Raw genomic sequence first — 26,469 nt, forward strand, 5'->3', positions numbered from 1 at the left:
ACCCCAGAGCTCCAGGCCACTGCAGGCAGCAGGGGGCTCAAGCCACCATGGGGGAGGTGAACTCTCAGCTGCTGGCTGCCCCCCACTCCACCCCTGCCGCAGCTCCCAGCCGCTTTGGGCAGCAGGGACCCTGCAGCTCTGAGCCGTGAGTGGAGGGGGACCCTGGACTTCTGAGTCCCAACAGGTGGTGGGGCCCCCTGGAGCTCCCAGCTGGCCCCCACAGCTGCCCAGAGCTCCCCATTTTGGATCAATGATATTTTTAGTAAAAGTCAGGGACAAGTCACAGGCTTCCATGAATTTTTCTTTATTGCCCGTGACCTGTCCGTGACTTTTACTAAAAATATCCATGACAAAATCTTAGCTTTACTGATAGCAGTGTGCAGGCTATCTAGCTAAGGGCCCAGTCATATCCCTCAGCCAGCAGTCCTTTGTACAATTGTGACTGGCTTTTGTATGGGTGCAAAGGCACAGGGCAAGCAAAGTTCCATGAACCCTACCTCCTTGGGCATTCACACAAGGGGCCAGCCACAATCTGGCCAGTATAAACAATGAAATCTTAAGGAAATCTCTGTCTTTCACCTATGTTACTTTACTGAGAGTTTTTAAAATCTTTAGAGGAGGTATTTTCCTCAGTGTCTTCTCAAAAAAGAAAAGTAAGAGAAAAATTATTACCATTCTGACACTGGGCACCAAAGAATCCATTTGGACAGAGGCAAACATTTGGCTTAGTACAGGAGCCACCATTGAGGCATACAGGGTCACACACCGCTGCAGAACAGCAGAAGGAAAAACAAAGCAATGAAAGCCACACAGAACTGCATCGCCACATGTAGGTGATGAAATAGCTTGCTTTTACTGCAAGTACAGGGTGTTAATGACTAATGTGATTATGATGAATCTAAAAGACTGCAAGTGAAAGAACTGAAATGCCGTTTCCTGCAAAGTTACGCAGGCTGTGCTGAGAAATGAACCAACAATTGGAGGCACATGGGGTCGCTAGGATTCCACAGCAGTAGCAGCAGCTCCTGCCCCCTGCTTGAGCCAAATGGTTCAGAAGGTTGAGCAATGGGAATCCCTTCTGCTTCTGGTAGGCCCCTGAATTTGGAACTTTTGCAAAGCAGTTCCCTTTGGAGAATAACCAGTTTTACCTGTATTGCATGTAGGGCCATACCAGCCAGCTTTACATTGGCAGACATCTGGAGTGAGACATTCACCACCATTTTCACAGTGTCTGTTGCAAACCACTATAATCCAGAAAATCAGAAAAAGAAAAAAAAACCCATAAGGTGAGAAAACAGTACAAAAGAATTTGTTACAATTTTATGTGTGTGAGAAACCTCATTGATTTCTCAGTTCTTCCCCAGATATGAGCATGCATATTGTATTGATACTAATGGGAGTTACACACCAATCCATCACTTGAGGCTTCATTTAAGATGAATCCTGTCTCAATGCCATATAGGAGCTTGACACCAGATTGGAAGATGTCAAAAAAAGTCTGACCAGATGCTCCTGGCTTGGATTTGTCTAATAATCACCTTTCTAAGTACATGCTTAGAAAAGGGAAGGTTCAAGACTGAGCAACAAATGGTACAACAACATCAAGCGATGGTTTCCTGAATAAATGCTAACTTCAAGATACTTCACTATGGTCTCTTTCCTTGCTTTTTCATTTCTCAGAGTTCAGATTTAAACCCTGTAGAGGCTTGATACTTCTTGTAAGGAGGAGCCTTTTAGGAGTAGTCATGTCTGCAGAGCACACAAGTCAGCTCTTCAAGTCACAGTTCCTTCTTCCGGGATCTTATAATCCCAAAAAAGCAGTAATTATTGACATGGCAATTGAAAACCAAAAGGATCAACAGACTTGAGGATTCCAAGAGCAACAAAAAGAGAAATTACCTAGTCCACAGGCAAATTCATTGGGGTGTTGAGGTGGGTGGTAGCCCAGTAGAATTTCTGATTTCTAAGCATGGACCTTTCAGTGAGTAACAAGTTCTGTGCAAATTAACCAAAATTCTGGTTTGAACACTTGGAGCATCTAAGACCAGATATAACTAATATGAAACACAGTATCTCACTTGGGACTAAACTGTTCAAACTGGCCAGTTATAATACCCAACAAAGGTCTCCATTTTGCATTCCAGGTCAAAGGATGAGTCCATTAATGTACTGTTATGTTCAGTGATCTTACACACCACTGACCTAGCATTTACTACTATCAACCTCAGAATGAGGACCATCCCAACAGCTTAAGGAAAGGTCATGTTAGGAATCCAGAAACAGCAACCAGATGCCAAAAATTACACTTCTTCTGGATAATGTCCTAACCTCAACTCTAAATCCATCTCCCTGAGCGACTAATCATAATAATAATACATTATTTAGCACATACATAATGTTTCACATCTTCAAAGTGCTGTACAAACATTATTTAATTGATGCTAGTAAGCCCCAGATCTAGTAGCCTTCAAACAGTCATCTTGGATTTTACTATTTGCTAATAGTAGATACAGTGCATCAGAAATGTAAAGCATTGTTTTAATAAAACCCTGTGCAGGGGAATAAAAGTTACTGTATTCTTGATTTCTACATTTTTGTTTGCTTACTTGTTTCACACCTGGGACCCACAAAACCATAAGGGCAGGTGCAGAGATTTCTGGCCAAGCATGTGCCTCCATGTTGACACGGTGGGTTACAATGTGCTGCAGATACACAATTATGTTGTTCAAGAATTCAGCTCTAAAAATATCAATTAAAATTGGTTATCTTTTAGCTATAAGTAAAGGTAACGTGTATCAGCAAAAAGAACTGGAAATAAAATGAAGACCCGTTGATGAAATAGTGACAATGGAGCACCTCCTTCTTTCCACAGTGAAGTGCAGAAAGGGCCAATATCTGCCTGATAAGCAACTGTAGCTTGTTACAAGTATGAATGGGCATAGCTCCACTGAAATCAGTAGAGGTACACCCGTGCATGTCAGCAATTAACTTGGTCCACTGTCTTCAATGGGAGTCATCTGTGCGACTGAGGGCACAGTTTGACTCAAAGGGACTGGTCTTCATTTTATCAAAAATTACTAAACGTGCATATTGGGGAGAGAGATAAGCCTGAGAACAATGTCCAATTTCAAACAAAAATATGAAGCCTGGTTTCTGCACTTGGCACTCTGTACACAGATGGGTGCACAAACACCTACCGTCAATTTTAAGCCTGCTTATTCATATATTTTAAGGACATGGGAGAATGGGGTTTGAACTTTATGCATGTGTGTGTGTATATGTGTGTGTAGATATAATATAGCATCCAAATGTAATGTCATAAATAAAAATGAAAACCAAAATTCTTTTGGCCTTTACAGCTCACTAAATTTAAGAACATCTCAGCACATACAATCTTCATTGGAGATTTCAATATTATGAAAGGTACCTTAATGATACAGTTTATACATACATTTTATTATGACATGATAAAAGTCTTCAAATATGTAAAAGGTTGTTTAAAAGTGGAGGGTGATAAATTGTTCTTCTTAACCACTGAGGACGGGACAAGAAGTAATGGGCTTATACTGCAGCTGGAGATTTAGGTTACACATTAGGAAAAATTTCCTAACTGTAAGGGTAGTGCAACACTGGAACCAATTACCTAGGGAGACTGGAATCTCCTTCAGGTTTTTCAGAACAGATTAGACAAACACCTGTCAGGGGATAATACTTAATCTTGCCTCAGTGCAGAGGACTGAACTAGATGACCTATCAAGGTCCATTCCAGTCCTATGTTTCTATGATTTCATTTCTATGATAATTCTAGGAGTGGTATAAAACAACATCCCTCCCTCCCCCTGTCAGGATGAATACTCACAGTAGTGACAGTCAATCAGGGCACAACTTTTTTGAACTCTATGATTCTAATTTTAAGGAGACAGCCCAATTACCTTCCTCACAGGTTGATCCACTGTATCCTGGGGGACATTCACAGACATTAGGCTTCGTGCATTTGCCATGGTTTTTACAGTCAGGTTGACATACAGCTGTGCAAAATCAACACATGATTTTTAGACACTTTCATTAGCACATACTAGTTAGATGTGGTAAATTCAATGTACCATACTCACCACTCTTACAGTTATAACCAGAGTAGCCACTTTTGCATTTGCAAATATTGGGTGCCATGCACTCCATGTTTTTACCACATGCATGCCTACATATTGCTGCAAGGCAATAAGAGAAATAAGAGCAGAGGAATAAGGAAAATGACAGCAGCACTTTAGCATAATGAAGTCTTGCCTAACATGATTATTTATAAACACATCACATTGAAACAGCTAAGACCCTTGACATTCAGCATGGAAGCTAATGGACACTGAACAAAATTTTTTTTAAATGCATTCATAAAACTGAACGTCTTGGTGTGAAATTCAAGCTGTACCATTTTTAATAGTGAAATAATGGAAAATTTAAAGCTATTTTCTTTCCAGCCATTATACAGTAACTATCTTTTTTAAAAATTATAAAAATGTCAGATTCTTCATTGTAAAACATTTAGTATAATTATCAGCAATACCTCTGCAAGTGACACCATCTCCATAATAACCATAAGGACAACGACCGCATATGAAACTTCCATCATGGCTTGGTTTACAGAGAACTCCAGGAAAACAAAGTAAATCAGCACAAGTTAATGCCTTAGGCACTGCTGTTGCATCTGATTCCTGATCTGTGCCGGGCACTTTTGGCGGGTCAGTGATTCCAACAAAACCAGACCGTAAAAGACTATCGTTATGCTTGACCGATGAGTGTTGAACTTTGTGACTATTTCCTCCTTTTAATACTCTGCTCATTATGGAGGGTATGTTTGTTTTGCTGCTAAGGAATGTCTCCTTGCTAGTCTCTAAAGGATTGTAGGCCTCAGATTGTGTCATTGTTGTCTTATCATGTAATACTGGACTGTTCCTAAAAGATGGCATTGTCATAGTGTTCACGGCAGAGCTTTCTCCTGTGTTATCTAGCTGGTTATTGATGGCAGTGAAGGTATGGCCAATGCATCTGGTATGCGCAGACTGGCCAAAAGTGGTTATTTGAGAATTAATTCGCTTCCACAGTGTGTTTGTTTTTACTGTGGAGGTTGAGGGGGTGCTGCTGGCTCTTTGCACAAAAATAAAACTTTCAACAACATCTGTAGGACTGGGAGTAAAGTTTGTGGCATTAGGAACTCTCTCAATGGACTGTTGATAACCTACAAAACATCATAGAAGAAAAAAGTACAGAAATATTACAAGACATTTTTGTATGGGGATATTCAGATCTGATAAAATATGTCCTGTGCCTCATGAACCCTTCATCCACACTTGCTAGGCCAGAATAAATACACTCAATAGGATTTAAGCCCTAAGAATGGCCCCTAAGCAGCCAGGATCAGCAAAGCATAAGGCACTCTAGCTATGTCCTCACCCTCCCCGACATGGACCTCTCTGCTGGGAAGGTTAGAATAGAACAGCCCAGCTCTGGCATATAACCAGGGATTCCCCCCCACACAAACACAAACACACCAGGGCAATGAGCAGCTGTTCTGTTAGGACAGATTACCAACCTCTTTGTATTGCTGGGGACTGAGTATCTGGACCAGAGAGTTTAGTTTAAGATAAAGTGATTGCTTGCTATTATAACACTGCACATATATCTCAAGCCAACCCAAGCCCAGAGTTTAAAAAGCCAAATACAGTTATTACTTTGAAATAGCATAAGCCATAGGAAATGGTTGCCTGTAATACTCATAAAAATGCCTATATAATTTAAAAGGCATCATATTGTTTAATTAAAAAAGTGCTATGAAATAAGAGTTTCACATTATTAAAATCCAAAGATTAATGATGTCTATATTTTTGCTTGTTATTCAACTATGCTACTACATTATTCCAACTGGTTTGAACCACAAAGATTTTGTTGTTATTGTTCCAAGTTATTTGATAGGTTTGCAATATAAAACGCTACCTCCGCACACCAGTTTAAGCTTTTAATCCATCAGAAACTTTAACAGATGAAATAAAAACCAAATATTTCAGCAAGTCCTATTACAAAGCTACCAAGCTGAATATGAAAATTAACTTCAGTGAGGCAAAGTCCTGTGTAAGACTGCTGCACTGGGCAACACAGCATAGGGAGTAGGTGAGCAGTCCTCAGTTGTGAAAGAACAGGTTAAGGACTATTTAGAAAAGCTGGACATGCACAAGTCCATGGGTCCAGATCTAATGCATCCAAGGGTGCTGAGGGAGTTGGCTGATGTGATTGCAGAGCCATTGGCCATTATCTTTGAAAATTTGTGGCGATTGGTGGAGGTCCCAGGAGACTGGAAAAAAGCAAATATAGTGCCCATATTTTAAAAAGGGAAGAAAGAGAACCCGGGGAACTACAGACCAGTCAGCATCACTTCAGTCCCCAGCAAAATCATGGAGCAGGTACTCAAGGAATCCATTTTGAAGCACTTGGAGAAGAGGAAGGAACAGTTAACATGGATACACCAAGGGCAAGTCATGCCTAACCAACCTGATTGCCTTCTATGATGAGATAACTGGCTCTGTGGAAAAGGGGAAAGCGGTAGATGTGATATAGCTTGACTTTAGCAAAGCTTTTGATACGGTCTCCCACAGTATTCCTGCCAGAAAGTTAAAAAAGTATGGATTGAATGAATGGACTATAAGATGGATAGAAAGCTGGCTAGATTGTTGGGCTCAATGGGTAGTGATCAATGGCTCGATGTCTAGTTGGCAGCCGGTATCAAGCAGAGGTGCCCTATGAGTCGGTCCTGGGGCTGGTTTTGTTCAACATCTTTATTAATGATCTGGATGATGGGATTAATTGTACCCTCACCAAGTTTACAGATGACACTAAGATGGGGGGGGTAGATATAATGGAGGATATGGATAGGGTCCAGAGTGACCTAGACAAATTGGAGGATTGGGCCAAAAGAAATTTGATGAGGTTCAACAAGGACAAGTGCAGAGTTCTTCACTTAGGAAGGAAGAATCCCACGCACTGCTACAGGCTGGGGACCGACTGGCTAAGCAGCAGTTCTGCAGAAAAGGTCCTGGGGACTACAGTGGATGAGAAGCTGGATATGAGTTACCAGTGTGTCCTTGTTGCAAAAAAGGCCAATGGCACAGTGGGTTGTATTAGTAGGAGAATTGCTAGCTGATCAAGGAAAGTGATTATTCCCCTCTATTCGGCACTGGTGAGGCCACACCTGGAGTATTGCATCCAGTTTTGGTCCCCCTACTACAGGAGGGATGTGGACATATTGGAGAGAGTCCAGTGGAGGACAATGAAAATGATTAAGGCGTTGGGTTACATGACTCACAAGGAGAGGCTGAGGGAATTGGGGTTATTTGGTCTGCAGAAGAGAAGAGTGAGGGGGGGATTTGATAGCAGCCTTCAGTTACCTGAAGGGGGGTTCCAAAGAGGATGGAACTAGGCTGTTCTCAATGGTGGCAGATGACAGAACTAGAAGCAATGGTCTCAAGTTGCAGTGGGGGAGGTCTAGGTTGGATACTAGGAAACACTATTTCACTAGGAGGGTGGTGAAGCACTGGAATGGGTTATCTAGGGAGGTGGTGGAATCTCCATCCTTAGAGGTTTTTAAGGTCTGGCTTGACAAAGCTCTGGCTGGATGATTTAGTTGGTGTTGGTCCTGCTTTGAGCACAGGATTGGACTAGATGACCTCCTGAAGTCTCTTCCCACCCTAATATTCTATGATTCTATGTTTATCAACAAGGTTTATATCTGGGAAGTAGAGTTGCCACCATATCTTTAGCTTGCATGTCTTGATATAACATTCATTACTGATTCTCTGCACCAAGACTGATTATTGGCAAGCATACTGTACATTGGTGTTTTATAATAGACCGCTGTACTAGATAATTCCATCTGATTTAAATTTTTTGCATATTGCAATTTTTCTCTTTTCCTTGTTTTTCTCTACAGTGGTAAATGTTTATTAGGTCCAAATGGGCGTTATATAGGTTCCTCGCTAGGCTCACTTGGGGTATGTCTACACTTCAATAAAACATCCGGGGATGGCCTGTGTCAGCTGACTGAGGCTCATGGGGCTCAAGCTGCGTGGTTATAAAATTTCAGTGTAGACGTTCGGGCTTGGGCGGGAGGGTCCCAAAGCAGAGGCTCCAGCCTGAGCTCAATGTCTACACTGCAATTTCATAGCCCTGCTGCCAGAGCCCTGCAAGCCTGAGTCAGCTGATATGGGCTAGCCACTGGTGTTTTATTGCAATGCAGATATACCCTAAGGGTTTCAGCAGAGTATCATCTGCTGGCTGTGAACTCTCACAGCCTTTCAATTAACTGAGATTTCAGTTAATTAAAATTGTCTTGATTAAACATTAAGTAGAGTAAGAAAATCATTTTAAGGTATTACAAACTGAAGGATCTGTTCATGGGTTTAAATAATATAGCCTGGGATGTAGTGTGTGTATATGTGTAAAATGTATAGTCACAGAGTTCCTGAAAACAGTTTCTAGTAACTGAATGTTTGAATTTTTCATAATTCACATGGAGATAAAGGGCCAGATCCTGAGTCTCTCTGAGCTTCTCCTAGTCCCTTGGCCACCTTCTGTTAGTCCCTCTTGTCCTTCAAGGGTCAGAGATGGCATAAAGGGGGTGGAAGTCAGTACAGCCAGAGCACCAAACTGAGCTGGCAAAATGGCTTTTATGGGGCCTTTCCAGATGCCACAGCAGTCCGGAGGCAGCTCTACCTCACACTGGTGGCTGAACTGGCCCCAGGTACTCTCTAGGAGCAGGGAAGTAACACTCAGTCAGACCTAAGGATCTGGCCCTAATTCTTCTAGAATACTATTAGATGGGGAAATTTTCTGGCAAGAGCATGCTAAAGTAATTATTATCTCTCCTGTGGCTGAAAAACAAGCTATTTGCAGTTGAGGAAGAATTATCTGGTTTTGGTTATACCAGTAAGGGAGTATATCTCTTCCCCCACTAACATTTTAGAAGGTTAATGGGAAAAGATGTGGAAAGGAAATTTCCTGAGAATGTAGCTTGACAAGGCACAGAGTTGAAATGTCAGGTATAAAAGTTAATGAAGTTCTGGAGGTTAGAATTTAGAGTTCATTTGCACTTCCCACCTATGTATTTAGTTTAAGAATTAAAATGGCACTCAGTATAATACCATAAACCACTGTCTGTTTCACGCAACAGATGTCCCCTCCCTATTCACATTTTACCTATTTTATAGCACTAGGCAGGCACACAGACAAAATACAACATATACACTATCCCTCATTACAGTATCAATCAGGTGACTTTGCTATTTTAAGTGATGTTTTGATATTGACATTTTAGATCAGGAATAAGAATGCAGCCCAAGTAATGCATACATTCTGTTTCCTTTTAATCTTAAAAATTCATGTGAATAACATAAAATTGACTGGTAGCTTTACTTGCCAGATACATTCTCATCAATATGTGCATCAGCAATTCCATTTTCTTCATGAAAAATGTAATCTTCACCCTCATTCCTTCCCATTTCTTCAGTGTCATCCTCTCTTTCATCATAAACATCTTCAAAGCTTTCCGGAACCAAAAGATGTGAGGGAACATCACTTGTCAATTTTGTTTCAGCTGCATATAAAATTATAGCAGAGTTAAAATGCTAGTAAAATAAAATACCTCAAGATTCTGAAAGGTCAGATGAACAGGGGGTGGGGGAGGAGGGGAAGGGTTCTCCATAGTTTTTGAAAAAGTACATAACCATAACAAAACCTGAATTATTCAGTAGTTGCAATATTACAAAATCTTGCAGTTACCTTGGGAAGACATTAGCTTGATTTGAATAAATGTAATTAGATTTCTTAAAAAAAATTAGGATATTTGGTCCATAAATGCACATGGTAACCAAACACTGCATGTTAATGGGAAATATTCTAGTTCTATAATATTAAATATCTGCAAAATATTTACAATTCCTATTTCTAAACATCTGAAAAAGCATTTCATAGATAAATGGGCTGGTGAAAACTGGTGTAGTTCCAATGAATTAAACAGAGCTACTTCGATTTTCACCAGCTGTGTATCTGATCTCGCTGTCTACTGTCACATAACAGTAGGGGAATTATAAACCTAATATCTGACTTAGCAAAGATACATTTTGATGAAAAGTATACAAGATACCTGTCAGCTCTCTACTATGTTATTGTTTGAAATATGCAACAGACCAAAGACTCCTAATGTAAGGTGATTACAGTATTACAGGGAAAGGTTATTTTACCATGGCATATCTTCCCATCTCCACGTAGACCTTTTGGGCATGGACCACAATAATAGGAACCAAAAGTATTGAAGCAAAATACTCCAGGGAAGCAAGGCTTGGATGCACATTCATCAATATCTTCTTGGCAATCTCTACCTAAATTGAAATACAGACTTTTAGAGTATCACTTTACGTAATTTTGGCTGTACATTTAAATAAAGTGGAATTTACGTGGGCAGTGAACTAGAAAACAAATTCCACATATATAAGTACAAACTGCATGAATTCTGCAGGTCTGCCATTAAACCATATTTCCATTAAATAGTGAATATTTTCCTTATTGTAGAATATGCATAGAAGGAGGGTTTTGTGGACTACAATTCAGCAAAGCACTTAAGCATGTGCTTAACTTTAAGCATGTCTATGGTCCCAAGGAAGTCAAACCCACTATCTATGTGCTTAACGGCAATGCTGAATTGGGGAAGAAAGTATGAGATCATTTGCTCTTAGTAGACATTATCAGCCACAATATAAATCACTTGTTATAATATAGACAGAGTGACTCATCATTCGTATAATTAAAAAACATAAAAATGATTACCTGTTTTGTGTTTGAAATGAATAAAAAATATGAGCACAGATAAACAAGAACATGTTCCGGCATGTTCTGCACATCCTTTTTAAAGGGAGATAGAATTGGATGGTGATTTCTGGATGGATCCACAGGTCTGAGTTGCGGATCCACTGCCAAACTTATAAACCATTCCTCCAGGCTGAAGCACAGGGATACCCGCGCTGTGCCCCACAAGCTACAGAGTATACAGACCTCCTGCATAGAATCCCTGCATCCTGCTCCTTTACACACCGGAAACGCAGTTGTTCCACTGACTCGGGGACTTCTAGTTAGGTTGCAAGATCTTCCCCTAAATCCTTTGATTTCCTATACCTACTTACGCTCAGCAAGTAACTGTACTTGTTTGGGGTCAAATTGTGCCCTCAGTTATACACATGGTATTCCACTGACTTCAGTGGGCTGGTGCAGGTGTAAATGAGAGAAGAATTTGGCAGAATGCTTTTGTTTCTTTCAAATATCACAGCAACTGATTCACAGAAGAAAATTTAAACCCAATATATATCAGCTTTATTAGGTCAGCCTCTTCAGTCTGGAGTGGCCAGTGAACAAGTTGTTACAGTCAGAAGCATTATGATTGGGGCTTACAGATTGAGTCAGCTGGGGCGAGACTCACAGCTTAATAGTTTTTCTGATAGAATAGTGTCATATGGCCAAGGTTATGCACACAGATGCAAGAAAAATATTAAAGTCGCAGAACATAATATAGTACGTGGTATTATATCACAAGAGTATAATACGTCTTCATATTATCACAACAAATTAATTAATTTCAATCTATACAAGTAAAAAACAATTAGAAAATGTCATTTATCTACTAAAAAAAGAAAAATAATAATTTACCCTGCAGCCCAAGTGTGCATTCACAGTAGTAGCTGTTTATCCCATCAACACATCTGCCAATACCACAGGGATTAGATTTACAATCATCAAAATTCACTTGACAGAGATCACCATCAAAACCAGGCAGACAGACACACAGGTATTTTCCACTTCCAGATGGGAAATGTATATTTGTCACACATGACCCGCCATTTAAACAATCACACGATTTCACATTGACCTACAAGACAAGCCCAATAAAAACAGATTATTGCTTGTGAACTAGCAATTAGTTTTGTCATTAGGTATCTTATAGGTTAGGAATTAGTGTGGATTGTTTGATTGTAATATTAATTACCTCTATTATTACTTTAGTCTCAGCATTGCAATCATCTGTCAAAGAAAATGTCAATTTCTGTGAACTCTTTGCCACAGCTTTCCATATAAGGAGTCCAGAAGGGGAAAGGCTAGCACCTTCAGGACCAGAGTCCAACATAAAAAGGATGGCAGAGCCTTCGGGATCTGATGCCATAAACTGGTACACAAAATTTTCCCCATAAAATGTCTGTAGTTTGCCTTGCAAAGTTTGAAGCACAGGAGGCTCATTGTCTGCAACAAAGTAGACATTTTCTCTTTTAAACAACAGTTAAAACACATTTCTAAATATGAAAAGGGATAATTTTCTTCTAAAGAGTCTATTCTGACTTTGATGAATGCAATTAATTCATCTTAACTTTAATGGTACTTAAATGGCATAGAAAAAAGGGCCCTTTTATCATAACTTTAGCAAACCTTATAAGCAAATTATTTATTATATAGAAAAAAATATTGCAGAAAGCTTATTTTATCTGTATGTACAAAGAACCCTAAACCTCTTCAACCATCTGGACATATACTTTGATTCTCTATAAATATGAGCATAAATCTACACTTGAATTACATTTTGTAAATGAAAGTATCAGACCCTATAAAGCCCATAAATGGTTTACATTTTCCTTGAGGAATCTCTTATGGGACAAGAGCAATGTCACCTCTTGAGCAATTTGAATGAAAAACTCTGCCACTAAGATCCAGATCCACTAACATCAATGGGAGTTCTGCATGCAGACTGCTTGCTGAATATGGCTTAACTTGAAGATGATGCTCTTTAACTATGAGATTCTGTTAAAAAACATACACATTTGGAACTACATTTTCAGAAGTGAACTCTTATTTATGTGATTGCAATTTTGAGCCTGCAGATTGCTGTGTGAATGGGAACAAAAATGGATTTCACGTCCATAGTGAATTTCATTTGAAAATAGTCAGTGATCAAATACCACAGTGATGGGACCCTGCATGTAAAAGATAGTTATACATCCAACAACCTGTGTGAAGACATATATCAGGTAGTTAGAATTCCATTTACTATAATTTATGGTTAAAAAGTTGAAGGCACAAATGTTTGTGGACACAACTGTATCCATAAAATCTGCTACGGCACAGAAATATTTGACTATTTGAGACCCAGCAGAAAACCGGGGCCTTATCTAAATTATTCTTTCCACAATCACATTAGATAAATTACATAGAACTGCTCAGAATAGTTATTTTGTTAGATTTGAAATTTCTGCAAAACAATATTAATACCCAGTTCTTATATAGTGCTGTTCTTTAGTAGATCTCAAAACAGAATGTTCTATTGTCAGAATGCAAGATACAAAATTAGAGTATATAGTAAGTCTAGCAGTTATGTAGCCTTGACTGAGATACATGGCCAAGCTGGGCCCACAGCACACAAAGAACTAAGTGAATCCCATGGGGCAAGGCCACTCATAGCAGCAGCTGTAGAGCTGCCCTGCTACCACCAAATCCCATCCCATGGGTCACTGACTCTATCTCCTACTCATCTATTGCAGCGTGGGGTAGGAAGGCATGGATCAGTGTTCACGTCGCGCTCCCCGTCAGTACCCAGCCCGGGCCGGGGAAGCTAATGAGCCAACCAGCGGACCAAATTCGGTGATGAATTCTGGTCATGTGCCAGCTGAGGCATGTTGCGCATATGCTAAGAAGTGGGGGGCATGGGAGAGCGACATCAGGAATCTAGTGCCAACCTTGACTTTCCAGTGGGAGAGGCAGGTTCTCACTGGCTGAGTGGCAACGAGGGAGTCAGTGAAAGTGAGGGCTCTGAACTAGATCACCGCACATAAACAGAGACACCAGTTGTCAGGAATGGGTCTGTTGGTACCAAAGAATTTCTCACTGAGACTGTCAAAAGATAGAGAGGGCTTAGCTCCAACTCCCCACCTATTCACCAGCTAATTTCTGGTATACTGTCAGTGGGCTCCTCACTTAATCTGGTTCCTCTTCTCTGCTCCCTCCCCCACAAGCAGCTCTAGGGGGATTACTAAAGCCCCAGGGCTGCAGTAGCCTTCATGCTCCATGCACATGGTGAGGTGGGAGAAAGAGAAAGAAAGGAGATAGGTTCTACAGCAGTCCATTGAGTGGATAAGGGCACCGCGTCTTCATGAGCTCCCAGCCCTCTTCAGCAGCAGTGTGGGACTCAGTTTGTATAAATGTATATTAAGTCACTATGAATTTAGTTTTCTCCTAATTATTTTTTTCTTTTAATTATATCTGAACACAACCAATGACAATTCTTTTAACATGTAATCATTAAATCCATTTCTATATTGTTGTCAGTGTACATGGTACAATAGGCAAAGTGTGTCAAACATTTAACAGGTTGCTGTCCCCAAGATCATACCAGGCAGAACAAAATGCACAGAGAATGGGGAGAATACATTATTAAATAATTGGCTGATTTTCATTAAGTTGCGTGTGTGAAAATAGGCACTTGCCTCCACTTACTGCAAATTTACCAAGTCACCAGAGTTGTGCACGTGTACCAATCTGGTCATGTGCTCACATGTCCAAGTTTGTGCACTAAGAGACTGATCCAAAGCCCACTGAAATCAACAGTCTTTCCCCCTGACTTCAATGGGCTTTGAATCAGGGTCATAGTCAGCGCCCATTTCACGTGCACAGTTTAACAGAAGTCATAATCAATATTTTGCTTGCATCAAAACAATTTTGAAACACCAACATTTCATTAGGTTTTAGCTTGATTCCTGTGAGAGGCTCCAGAACAAATTTGAACTTACTTTCAGTAACTGACCAAGTTAACTTTGAGATGTCAGGTCTGCAGAGTAAGCATGGGCTGGTAGGATTTGTATCTCCTTCCCCATAACAGAGGCCATCTATGTTGCATGTTTTCTCCTTAACAGAAATGTCAATGTAACTGATTAATGTTTATGATTTTCTCTTTTCTCAAACAATAAATCTTTATGTACTGTAAAATGTCAGAGAAAGACAATCTATTCTAACTTAACATTTTTGTTTGGGAATGAATAGAAGGGCAACATTTTCAAAGTTGCCTCATCCCAATCTCTAAATCTGTGCTTGTAAATTTTGTGCATGAAAATTCCCCATTGTTACAACCTGGACATCTGATTTATAATATTGTTTACACTTCTTGCACTTTCCCCTGATAACGTTCTGATTCTTTGAAGATATCCCAAAATGCATCATTCTATGACAACACTGACATCGTGCATTGCATGCACAGCCTTAAGACTTCTAGGACCAAATTTATCCCTGGTGTAATGTCAGTGAAATGAACAATTGCACCAGGGATAAATTTGGTCCCTGGTCTTTGTGATGTCACAAGGTAATGTATTATTTTGCTGAAATGGGAAATAATAAAGTGATGTCACAGAAGGAAAAAATGAATTTTAATAAATTCATTTTATTAATTATCTGAATGTTCCCTCCCAACCCTCATAGCTTGGATGGTGGAGACTTGCAGCAGAAAAACCTGTGCTTCATTCAATTTCATCCTTGCTTTGCAGTTGACCATGAATTCCAGGTACACCTTTAGAGCTAGAATATGGTATTTATCTATTTGTCTTAGAAGGGCCTGGTGGTGCAGAGCGACATCCTCTCAGAGCAAGCTCAGGGGCACAGGTGGACAGTAGTCCTCACTGGTTTGGTGCAAAGCAGGATTACTCAGCTTGCTCCCCTCATTGCAAGACTTATCTGGTGGCTCCTGGTCTGGAATGAGGGAGGTGCATGATAGATGAAGCTATTTTAGGGCCAATTGCTCACAAGAACAGACTTGCTAACTTCAATGGTGCTTTTGTAGGCCAGATTCTGATACCTGTTTTTATTCATAGTATGTAGTCCCTTACTTCACAAATAGTTGAATTAACTATTTGTGGAATAAAGTACGATTCATTATTCACCACGAATAAGGGAATCTGAATCTGACCCTGCCTGAGTAAGGCAAGCAGTATTTAACAAATAATAGTCTATTATGTGAACACATGTATTAGACGTCTTCCAGGGACTCAGTTGGCCTTTATATTTGTTTCCTAGCTCAAACTAAGATGCAAATATTCAAAATAAGCATAAATAATAATGAAGCACATACCTTTAATGTACATAAACCATTTGCCTGTGGTTCACATTTTTGACAAGCTCCATCAAATAATGTCATTGTTTTAGGGTTGCTATAAATGAATCCATCGTTAGAAATCTGTAAGATGTTACAATAATAATGCAATGAATTATTCCAAGATATCCAGCAAAAGTTTCTAGTACTATTTCACAAATGGCAACATATAAATACCAATTTGCATTTTAATAATAATAATTGTATCTCAAAATTACTATTTGAAATTACTGTGGGTACCTTGATTTGCCACCTCGCAATAGGTTTGTCGTCAACCTGATCCATGACATCAGATTGCTGACCATCAGTCGGCAGTTGGCAATCAACAGTTCTGGTGTTTTGGAAGGCAGACAGCGTAAACACAGGTTCTCCAAGGATCCATTTACTGTTGCTGTACTAAAATAAAGGACAGAATGCCTGTTTTTTCATATCACTGCATTCTGAAAACATGTTTATAACAGAGAACATGTACTGAACACTATTAAAATACATCTGTCTTTTCTATGGCTAGTTACCTTTGGAAAGGTGAAGTGATATGGAAGTGCTAAGTATTATTATTTATTGATGAACACATTTCAGCTTAGGTCTTCTGTACTGTGTCTAATTAGAAGTGCTAGTTTGGAACTGAAGGCCCAGATTCATCTCTGCAGTGAGGCCATTTGGTGCCACATGTCCAGAAGATAATGGATCTAAAGCTGGGCCAGCTGGCCAGGAGAGGATCATTCATTGTGTGGGGGAGCTTCTTTAGTAGTGTAGAGGTGGGATAGCAGTGCCTAAACCTCCTCTCCTCCCAGTTTCCAGTATGTGGGCAAGGCTGGGGTGAAGGGAATGGGACTGGGTCTTCCCTGAGCCCTAGTTATCATATCAACCCCTCTGGGTTATTGGCTGTCAGCCATGAAGATCTTTTAACCCGCACCACGGAGCCAACCCACTGTATAGTTGGCCTAGGCTCGAGGAGCCACAAATGCTGTTTAAAGCCACCTTTGTATATCCCTATGCTGAGTAACAGTGTGTGCTCCTTGGCCATAGCCAAGGATCTGGCCTTAGAGTCCAATATAATGGAACAGAGATGATAATGCTATGGGGCCTTTTCTTGAAGTCCTTAGTCAGATGAAACTGTTCTTGACATCAGTGGGAGGGTTTTGTGAGAGAGTAATACAGAATTGTACTCATAACTGTGATGCTGGCAGACCAGGTGCCAGCTCATGCCAATGTTCCTGTGTTTCCACTGAGTGACAAATACATAGCTGGAACCAGCCTGGCTCACCTGTGTGTTGGTATTGCTAAAAGAGGTATTAGAATTATAAGAAGATTTAGACTTTATGGAATGCTTGTAAGTTGCTTCATGCATTAATTTCACTTATAATATCTGTATCCCATACTATAAGATATTAAGACTCTGTAACTGGGTAAATCACCAGACAGGAGAGCGAGACATTAACTAGTATAAAGTGCTGATTTCCAACAGAAGGTGTTATGTTCTGGCCGACAAGGAAGGCCCATCAACATCTGACGGACTAGAATGTGACATTAAAGAGGAAAAAAGACTTTATTGTTTACTCTCTCCACCTCCATAGAGATGAGGCTTGCAAGTGAATTCCTTCCATCAGCTGAGTTTGCCACTCAAAGCAGCAGGAAGAAGGGAACAAAAACCCCTAACAAAGAGGAGCTGTATCTTTATGTTGCTTGGACTCGGGGGCAAGGATTACTAGATATATGCAAAAGATCCCCAGTGCTTAACCTGGGTTAGCCTTAAAGTACATAGAGCTTGCTTATCTAGAAGCTACTATTACTTTGGAAACTTAAGATTGTAACTCTTTTGTGTGTGTATGTTCACCTACTTTAAACTTGAAAATAACTTTCATAGTTCCTTTTCCTATATAATAAATATAATAAATAAATAAATTTAGACCGTTTATTACAGGACTGGCTACAAGCATTGTTTTACCTAGGGTAAATGATTGGTCCTTTGGGACTGGGAGTAACCTGAATATTGCTGTGATCCTTGGTATAAGAGACCATCTGTCACCAAGTTAAGCTTACCGAGGTGGCAAGATAGAGGATTACCCAAGGGGACTGTCTGTGACTCCATGTTAAGGCTGTTATAGTACCTGAGGAGTTTGTACTTGATAATTTGTTGGTGAAATCTAAGTGTACAGCTTAAGAAATTTGGGGTTTGTGCCGGGCTTCCTAATCTTCTGCCCTGAGATTGGTACTCATACTCTTGAGTCACTATAGGACAGCTTGGCAATACCTAGATGCATTAGTTGTATGACCAGATGCACCTATGACATAGTTTAATAAAAAATAGTTAGACACACTGAAAGAGATGGTTCACAGTGTATCCAAATTAATATGTTTTTACAAAAATATTAAATATTTGTAGGTCTGACACACACAAAAATAACCTCACACAAAGCTGTAGAGATGGAAATTTCATCATGGGTCAAATTTAACCTGACTATTTAAACAGATAACCTTTTTCCAATATAATTGGACAGTTATTTTGCTAATTGTTTTTTCCTCATGTATGAACTATTTTGGTTCTGATATAAAGATATTCTGTCTTTCTTGTCTTCCTTTTTTAAGAGGAATGTGACAAGAATGATACTCTATAATTACATTGAAGGAAAAAAAGCTGATAGAAATATTAATAAAAGTGCAATTTTCACTGCATTTACCCTCATAATCTTTGAAATCTGAAGCAGACATTTTCCACAGTAGTCTTTTTGTTACCAATCTTGGGAATTCTGAGGTATGAATTTGCTACAGAAACATTATTTTTTTCTTAAAATTACAAAGCCAGATGTCAGGGGTATTGAGACAAAGTATGTTCCCAGGTCTACGTGCATGTATAATTTCATGCAAATCAGAGTGAATCTTACTCTGTATTTTGCTTCTGTGGGCTCAACTGTCTCACCCCCTACCAAAGCTGAGTAAATTTCCCCAATATATCTGTGTAATCAAAGACTCACTTGTCGTGGACCCCAAAATCTCCTGCTATGGCACAGATTGCTGCCCTACAGAGCAGTGCCTAGCTGCTCCTGGGAGTGTGGAATACTCCTATGCAGGCTCCCCACAGCCATCTTTATTTCCACCATGCACCAGACACACTTCCTTCCTGCTCTCTATCAGGATTTACACTCTTGGGGAATAACGATGGATTTGACCTTCAACCAGAAGTGAGAAAATGAAGAACAAGAATTTTCCCTGGGTTTAGCTAAATAATTCTTCATTCATGAGATGCCTGCTAAAATGATTCTTCTAGGAGATGTGGGAGCAAGTAGGTCTGTACCAAACCACAGAGAGGCCAGTTCTAATGGACCAATTTTTACAGTGTTGCGACTCTCCTGACAACAGCGGGTAACTCCTGATTTACACCACTGTAATTATACAGGGCAAATAGCCCTGAAAGTAAAAAAAAAATTCCAATACTTGGCATTCTCAGTACAATACCTCAGATTCCCCATGAAGTTTGATCCTGTACAAATATTAGCAGTGGGGCTCATTTTCTAACTTAGCTCAAGTCAGTGCTAGGAGTGTCAATAAAAGTGAATTACGATAAAGATTTTGTAGCTGGGAACAAAAATGTGCTACCACAGAGAGTGTTATAACAGAAAACCTTGCCATGAGGTGAGAGTGAGACATTTCAAACTGTGATAAGCGAACTCTCAATAATTGCCTCACTGGGAGCTTGATCTGAAGGGCTTTTAACCTAATGGAGTGTAAATTCGCTGTTGACTTTCTCATTTTGAACCAACATGTAGATAAGTGGATCCATGTTGTGCTCAAGAAATAGCTATAGCCTGCATTCTATAATCTGTCAAAATAATCATAGCATCTGCAGGAACTAGTTGAGTAAAAGTTTCTTGTCTCAAAAAGGAAAGTTTCCCATTGAATACACGCCAAACAAAACCCCACATAAGTGAAAAGCAATTTTACTTTGGAGCTTTCTTAGTCTCTTGTCCAAGATCAAGAGGCCAACTCTTCATTGCAGCATGACTACTTCAGGCTTTCCAATAGTTATGAGTTAATCAGGTGTCCTGAGCAATTCCAGCATTCTGTCTACCTAAATTCCTCCTGTAATTTCATTAGCATGTGTTACAGTATTCTTAATTTCCTGTCCTAAACTATTATTAAATAGCTGCTGTATTTTACCCCAAGGTGTGGCAAAAATTGCACCTTCATTTTTATTACAGATACATTATATTTCAAAACGCCATTTCAAGCATCAAGCTCCAACCTAGAAAAATTAGGGGTGTCCTTCAGCCAGCTGCCTTGCCCTCCAAATAACTGGACTCTATCCTTCTCTGTAAGGACTTTTCTTTACAACCACCTGGTCACTACTGAAACTCCCCAACATAGGGCTGTCCTTGTATAGATATATTTCTCAACATGCTTTTCTGATAACTGGCTGCTGTTTGCTGTTATCTCCCTCTCAACTGTTAAAAATTCCTGTTATGTTTTCTATTTCTCTTACCATTGAGGAGATGGCAGTCTTGCAAGGAGCTGAGTGTCTACTGTGAAGTGCTGAGTATATTTGATCTCAGCTTCCATTGCATGATTGGGCTCAGGGTGTATTAATATAAATGCCCTCTATTCTGCCCAGGAAATTAGAATCCTAGTGCTCTGAAAAGTTCAAATATAAGTATTACTGCGTAAATGACAAACCTGTAGTTTGATAATTTCACATTTCAGACTGGGTGACTCCCTGAATCCTTGGCCAAAAGCTCTCACAGATGTACAGTCATACTGTCGAACATCACACAATCCATCATTCTCCAGCTCTGTAATTTCTGGAACCTGATCTTTGAAGTAAATATCAGTAAGTGAAAGTCAACAAATTAACTGATTAACACACATTTAAACTATGTAAAGTACAATGCATCTCTCTGTCTATAACTATACATATCTTAGAAGAAAGAGTAAACAATATTGTCCTGCATGGTCTATCTTCAGCATTTCATTTTGACTGGTTAAAATGTTTAAATGAGAATTCAGATACAATTTTAGAATGACAGAAATCTGTCATACAGCAGATGTGGGAAAGAGATATACAAATACAGTACAACATCTTGTATATCTAAGTTAGTGATCCAACCAAAGAAAGAAATTAACTGGAACATTTTATAAATTTGAAGTTTCAAATTTCCTATTTAGCTCTACTTTTGATATTGAGTATGCAAGGAAATTTTCATGCTGCTAAGAAGTGGCTGGGCATGTGTTGGGTCTGCTTCTGATTTATAGTAACATACCTTTACACTCCTCTGGCAGTATAACGTGTAACTGAGAATCAGGCCCTAACATCACAAATGGTAGAAATGGAAATGGATGGGGGAAAGGAGTCTACAGCCCAAACCTAACAGTTTTCTTTTTGATGTAGATACCCTCCTAAAATAGTTTGCTGTCAGGGAAGCAACTCCTGCAAAATAAAAAAGTATTCTATTGCCAATTAATGATCAGGGCCCTTAAAGAAGGTAAAAATAGGGAATGGATATGTGTGACAGCTCTCCTTGACAGAAGACAGTGTGTGAAATATGCTACTCTCCTCAGCTAGTAGTTTAGATTGTATATTCAGTGACAGTCGTCAACATTTTAATTCTGACATGCCAGAAACTGAGTCGGTGGCTTGCCCTTGGAAAACTAGGAGGCAGAAGAGATAACACATATAGCTGTTATTGGAATGAAGTTGTGGGATAATGAGTAGGCCCACTGTAGGGAACGACTGTCAGTGTGGAAAAGCAGGGGAGAAAGGCAATAAAATGAGCCGGTCTGGCACAAAACCCAAGAACATTGTATGAGTAAATCTTCCTGTACAGTTCTACTTACCAGACAACACACTGCAGTCATATGAGCTAAAGCCTTGAAAACAGGCACAGCCCCATTCTACACACTGTCCATTACCACTGCAGAGATTGGGGCATTTTAATGCTAAGAGAAGGTCTTCAATTGACCCCTGAAATCCTTGTGTGTTGTAATTTATTTCTTCCAAAACCCTCTTTTCACATTCATTCTCTAACAGAGCCATGCCTGCTTCTGACCAGCTGAGATCATCCTTCAGCAATAGATCTTTAACACACATATCTACTGTATCCTCTATCCGCCTGCCAAGAAGAGCAGTGCAAGATCTTCCTATGCTGGAGTTAGCTATTGTCTGCTTGCACAGTGCCAAGGCACTGGACTCAGTGAGGCCAGAAGGTGTGGGCCAAGAAGGAAAAAATTCTTGGTGTGTGTCAGGGGTATGGTCCTCTGGAAAAAAATAGGTAAACCCTTCCAGGTCCATTTGGCTGAGACTTTGGAATGGAAATACAGAAAGGTATTCATAATAATGCTGGCGCTTCCATCTATTTCTGACAGGCTGTCTTTTGTGGAGATGGCTGTCATGCTTCTGTTTATTTCTTCTACTTCCCAAGCTCAATGAGCCTTGTTTTTCTGTTCCAGTGTGTTCCCTTGAATTTATAGCTGTATGTGCTAGGGTTTGTGTGTGATGTTTGGTTTGATTAACAGACTGGTCTTCTCCTGACAGAAGAGCAGAAGAATCCTTTTCATGTGAAGATGCACGTCTGCTTAAGCGCCTGATAAGATCAACAGAGCTAAAATACTCAGCAGTGACATCCAGTCCTGGTATCAAAGAAAGAAACTTAACATTTTCACTTTCTTTGCAAGATGAAGCAAATTCTGTTTGAGAAACGGAATCCAATTTATTCACCGATGGATATAATCCAGCATCATCAACTGTGCAACTACAGAAGGGTGTTTTCTTGGATGAACTTAAAGAACCTGGTATTTTGTCAAACAAACTGTCTCCTGGTAAAATTCTATAAAAGAAGGGAAAAAGAAAAATGAATATACTGCAAATTGTTATATCGTTGAATTATTTTATTTTAAAAGTCCACAGTGTTGTTTACACCACTGGACCCTAGATTATAGTAGATACTGAATATCACCATATAGCCTTTCAAAATTTTGAGTGACCTATATAAATTACAAAACCATGAGAATAAATGTTCACAATATGATTGAAATGCATGAATAAATGCATTGATTTGTGTGGTACACCTGGTTATATTGTTTAATAGCCTTTTAACAAATACTAAATAGCAATTAATCCTCAAGCATTAATTTGTCACATCAATAATTAGTGCCATACGATAATTAAACTTCCATAGTTTCTTTCCATGATTAAATATTAACCTGTAAAGCTAGGAAGATTTTGTAATAAGACAAGTTTTCAAAGTACGTAGGGGAAAAGCTGAATTGAAAATGAAGAATTTTCTGCAGGGAATTGATATTTGATTGAAGTAAATGGTTTTTCTTACCTCCACTCATTAATAAAAGTAAGATGAGCATTAGAATTCTTTGGGATTTCGATCCCATTCACAGTGTGGTAGTCATTCTCTGCATCTTCATCAAATGTGCCGCAAAGTCCTAAAGTGTTTTTATAATCGGAACTGGGTGCCCGGAGTGTCACACTCATTCCCCAGTCACTCACATCAGCACGAATGAAAGCTCCAGAAGAAAATGAGATCTAAAAATAGATTGATATTACCACAACAAATAGACACAACTAATTATTAGGTATAAAATATCAGACAACAGGGGAAACAAATAGGGAAGTGCCAGGTCTATAGCAGTTAAACTCTTCATCTGACTAACCTTTCCAGAACTATTTTTATATTGTATCTCACAGTCAAACCCTACAAGCCAGTGTGGTGATTTCATGGCCACATAACCTTCATGACTGTCAGATATATTATACGTTGTAGTCCTGTAGGACTTCATGGTTGTTAGCAGGGATAAAATGGAGGACCAACTGCTCCAAAAACACAAGGAGCCAGAGATCAGCTAAGCATAGAGAAGATCAAGTCACTCTTGATTCACCCACGAAAGCTCATGCTGCAAAACGTCTGTTAGTCTATAAGGTGCCACAGGATTCTTTGCTAAGTCACTCTGTGTATGCCAGCACCAGGGAGAGGGGAGATACAGGTGCTACCAGAGGATCACCTAACACTGGGGTCACCCTCAACCTGGTTGTGCTGGCTTTAAGGCCAGAATCTGCTGGTAATATGGTGCAAAGTCACCTTCTACACATAAGAAGCTGGACCTAAATGTTCCAGAATACCTCAAGAGGCTCTGAGAGTTTTATTATTTTAGTTCAAACATCTCTGCAATCTATTTGAAAAGGAATGATGTGTTTTAAGAGCAAAATCTTCTGGATAGATGTAATAAGATATTTTCATAGATTAATATTGCCAGAAGGGACCATGGTGATCATCTAGTCTGACCTCCTGCATAACACAGGCCATAGGACTTCCCGGAATTAATTCCTGTTTGAACTAGAGCACATTCTTTAAAAAACATCCAATACTGATTTAAAAATTGCCAGTGATGGAGAATCCACCACAAGCCTTGGTAAATTGTTCCAATGGTTAATTATCCACACTGTTAAAAAGTTGTGTCTTACTTCCAGTCTGAACTGGTCTAGCTTCAACTTCCAGCCACTGGATTTGAATAGGGACAGTCTTTCAGTAGATAAAGTGACAATGCTTTACCCATAATTATTTTTCTTCAATGCTAAGCAATATTTATGCTAGTTTAATGTGGAAAATGCTTTATTAGAAAAAAAATTGGTAATTAAATTGCAGCAAGCAGGTAAAGAAGATAATCATGCTTCATTAAACTGGTTTATCTCTTCTGTAATCAGAAACACTGAGCTCGAGGCAAAAGGAAAAATAAGGATGCTTGTACATACATAGAAGAGAAAAAAGTGTTACTCTTGCATGGTAGGTATTAGTAGAGGAGGTGACTGGCACCAGATTAGTAGCTGAAGCAAGGACATAGGACTTTACAACTCCTGGTTTTCTCTCCCAATTCTGCCACTGACTAAATTTGGGCAAGCTGGTTAACCTGTAGAATGGGGATAATGATACTTTTCTACCTTATAGAGGTGTATTGATTCATTAATATTTGGGCTCTTCAGATGAAGTATGCTATATAAATGAAAATCTGTCCGTTTTTATTTCAGTGTCTAAATGTGGATTTTGCCACCCACATTTGAAAATGTTGCTCTTGAGTCTTAATTTACTAAAATTGTCATGCAGCTGGCTTATCTAAATTTATAAAGCACGGACGCCTAAACATTTTCTTTGTAATTCAGGCTTTAAAGGATAATCTCCTCTTGACATGTGTATGTAATTTCCAAGAGCAGTGGTGGGACTCATGCATGTGTTCTGGGAGGATATTTTATCCCTTTGATTCAATGGGATTAGAGATGTAAAACAGGCTTTATAGTATTGTTTCACTACAGAAGATAACACAGGATTTGGCAGTATGAATTGGCAGAAATACCTTCCAAAATGAGTAACACCACAGCAAATAATATTTGCCACATACCGTGACTTTTCTTCCTAGATAGGATTCAATGATCCTGATATTGCTTCCTGTTATGTCTCTACTCTTTACAGATAAATGTGGCAGTGACTCATGTAGTTGACCGCTGCACATGTCAAATGCAATTATATCACTTCCTTCTTTGGCAACGAAGCCACAGTTACATGATGCTGGGAAGTGAAGGCTGCCACAGTCCCACTGGCGCACATGAACTTCAGAATCCCGAGATGTACTCTTATAGAGCACAAATGTTCCCGTTTTAAAATTATCGTACAACCTGGGAGCAAAAGAAAAGCATATGACATCATCTTCATATTAAAGTATAATAAAAACCTGCAACATGCTTTGTCAAAAACTTTGCCTCTTTAAGATACAAATTTCTAATATTTTATTTGTATTGTCTACTGTTTCCCTTCAAATGATCTCCATGCTCTAAGTAAGCCAAACATTAAAGTTAAAAATAAATTTAAAAAACCCTTTTTGTTCTAGAAATCAGCATAATGACGTGTTACATGGAGACAGTTGTAAATCAAATATTTAAAATAAGAGAGATCAGAGTATATTAAAAAGTAGACATCTGGAGCTGCAGTGGGCAGTGCAGAACAACATCCTGGAGGGTGGAGGGATAAGCAGGTGGTGTAGAAATGGGGAGTGTATGTATGTATGTATGGAAAGAGAGCAAGGAGGACAAGAGAGGATTACATCAAAGACTGGCAGTGTCAAGAGAAGCAGTTTCAACCCTTTGATATGGGAGCTGCCATTGTGTGTCTCTAAAGGGTTAAATGATTTGAACAGGAGGAGCCTAAAGTTTCAGGTGGGGGGTGTTACTGAAGTGTGTAAATACCACTTACAAAAATGGTTTAGAGGCT

The 26,469-nt window shown here is 39.4% G+C and overlaps 1 protein-coding gene across 1 annotated transcript in view; it reads right to left on the minus strand.

The window, feature by feature from the left end:
• VWDE (von Willebrand factor D and EGF domains) overlaps positions 1–26,469 on the minus strand; it is a 59,620-nt gene that overhangs the window by 4,599 nt on the left and 28,552 nt on the right. Inside the window, exons 10-26 of the mRNA XM_039522953.1 lie at positions 25,604–25,877; positions 23,530–23,738; positions 22,040–23,028; positions 20,882–21,018; positions 16,451–16,606; positions 16,190–16,294; positions 14,862–14,976; positions 12,077–12,327; positions 11,740–11,959; positions 10,284–10,421; positions 9,461–9,637; positions 4,562–5,233; positions 4,113–4,208; positions 3,933–4,028; positions 2,607–2,702; positions 1,149–1,244; positions 673–768 (exon numbers count right to left, since the gene is read on the minus strand). Of these exons, the coding sequence (XP_039378887.1) occupies positions 673–768; positions 1,149–1,244; positions 2,607–2,702; positions 3,933–4,028; positions 4,113–4,208; positions 4,562–5,233; positions 9,461–9,637; positions 10,284–10,421; positions 11,740–11,959; positions 12,077–12,327; positions 14,862–14,976; positions 16,190–16,294; positions 16,451–16,606; positions 20,882–21,018; positions 22,040–23,028; positions 23,530–23,738; positions 25,604–25,877 (3,923 nt within the window). The remainder of the gene's footprint in view (positions 1–672; positions 769–1,148; positions 1,245–2,606; positions 2,703–3,932; positions 4,029–4,112; positions 4,209–4,561; positions 5,234–9,460; positions 9,638–10,283; positions 10,422–11,739; positions 11,960–12,076; positions 12,328–14,861; positions 14,977–16,189; positions 16,295–16,450; positions 16,607–20,881; positions 21,019–22,039; positions 23,029–23,529; positions 23,739–25,603; positions 25,878–26,469) is intronic.

This window comes from Mauremys reevesii, linkage group 2 (genome assembly GCF_016161935.1).
Source record: "Mauremys reevesii isolate NIE-2019 linkage group 2, ASM1616193v1, whole genome shotgun sequence".
NCBI classification, from domain to species: Eukaryota; Metazoa; Chordata; order Testudines; family Geoemydidae; genus Mauremys; species Mauremys reevesii.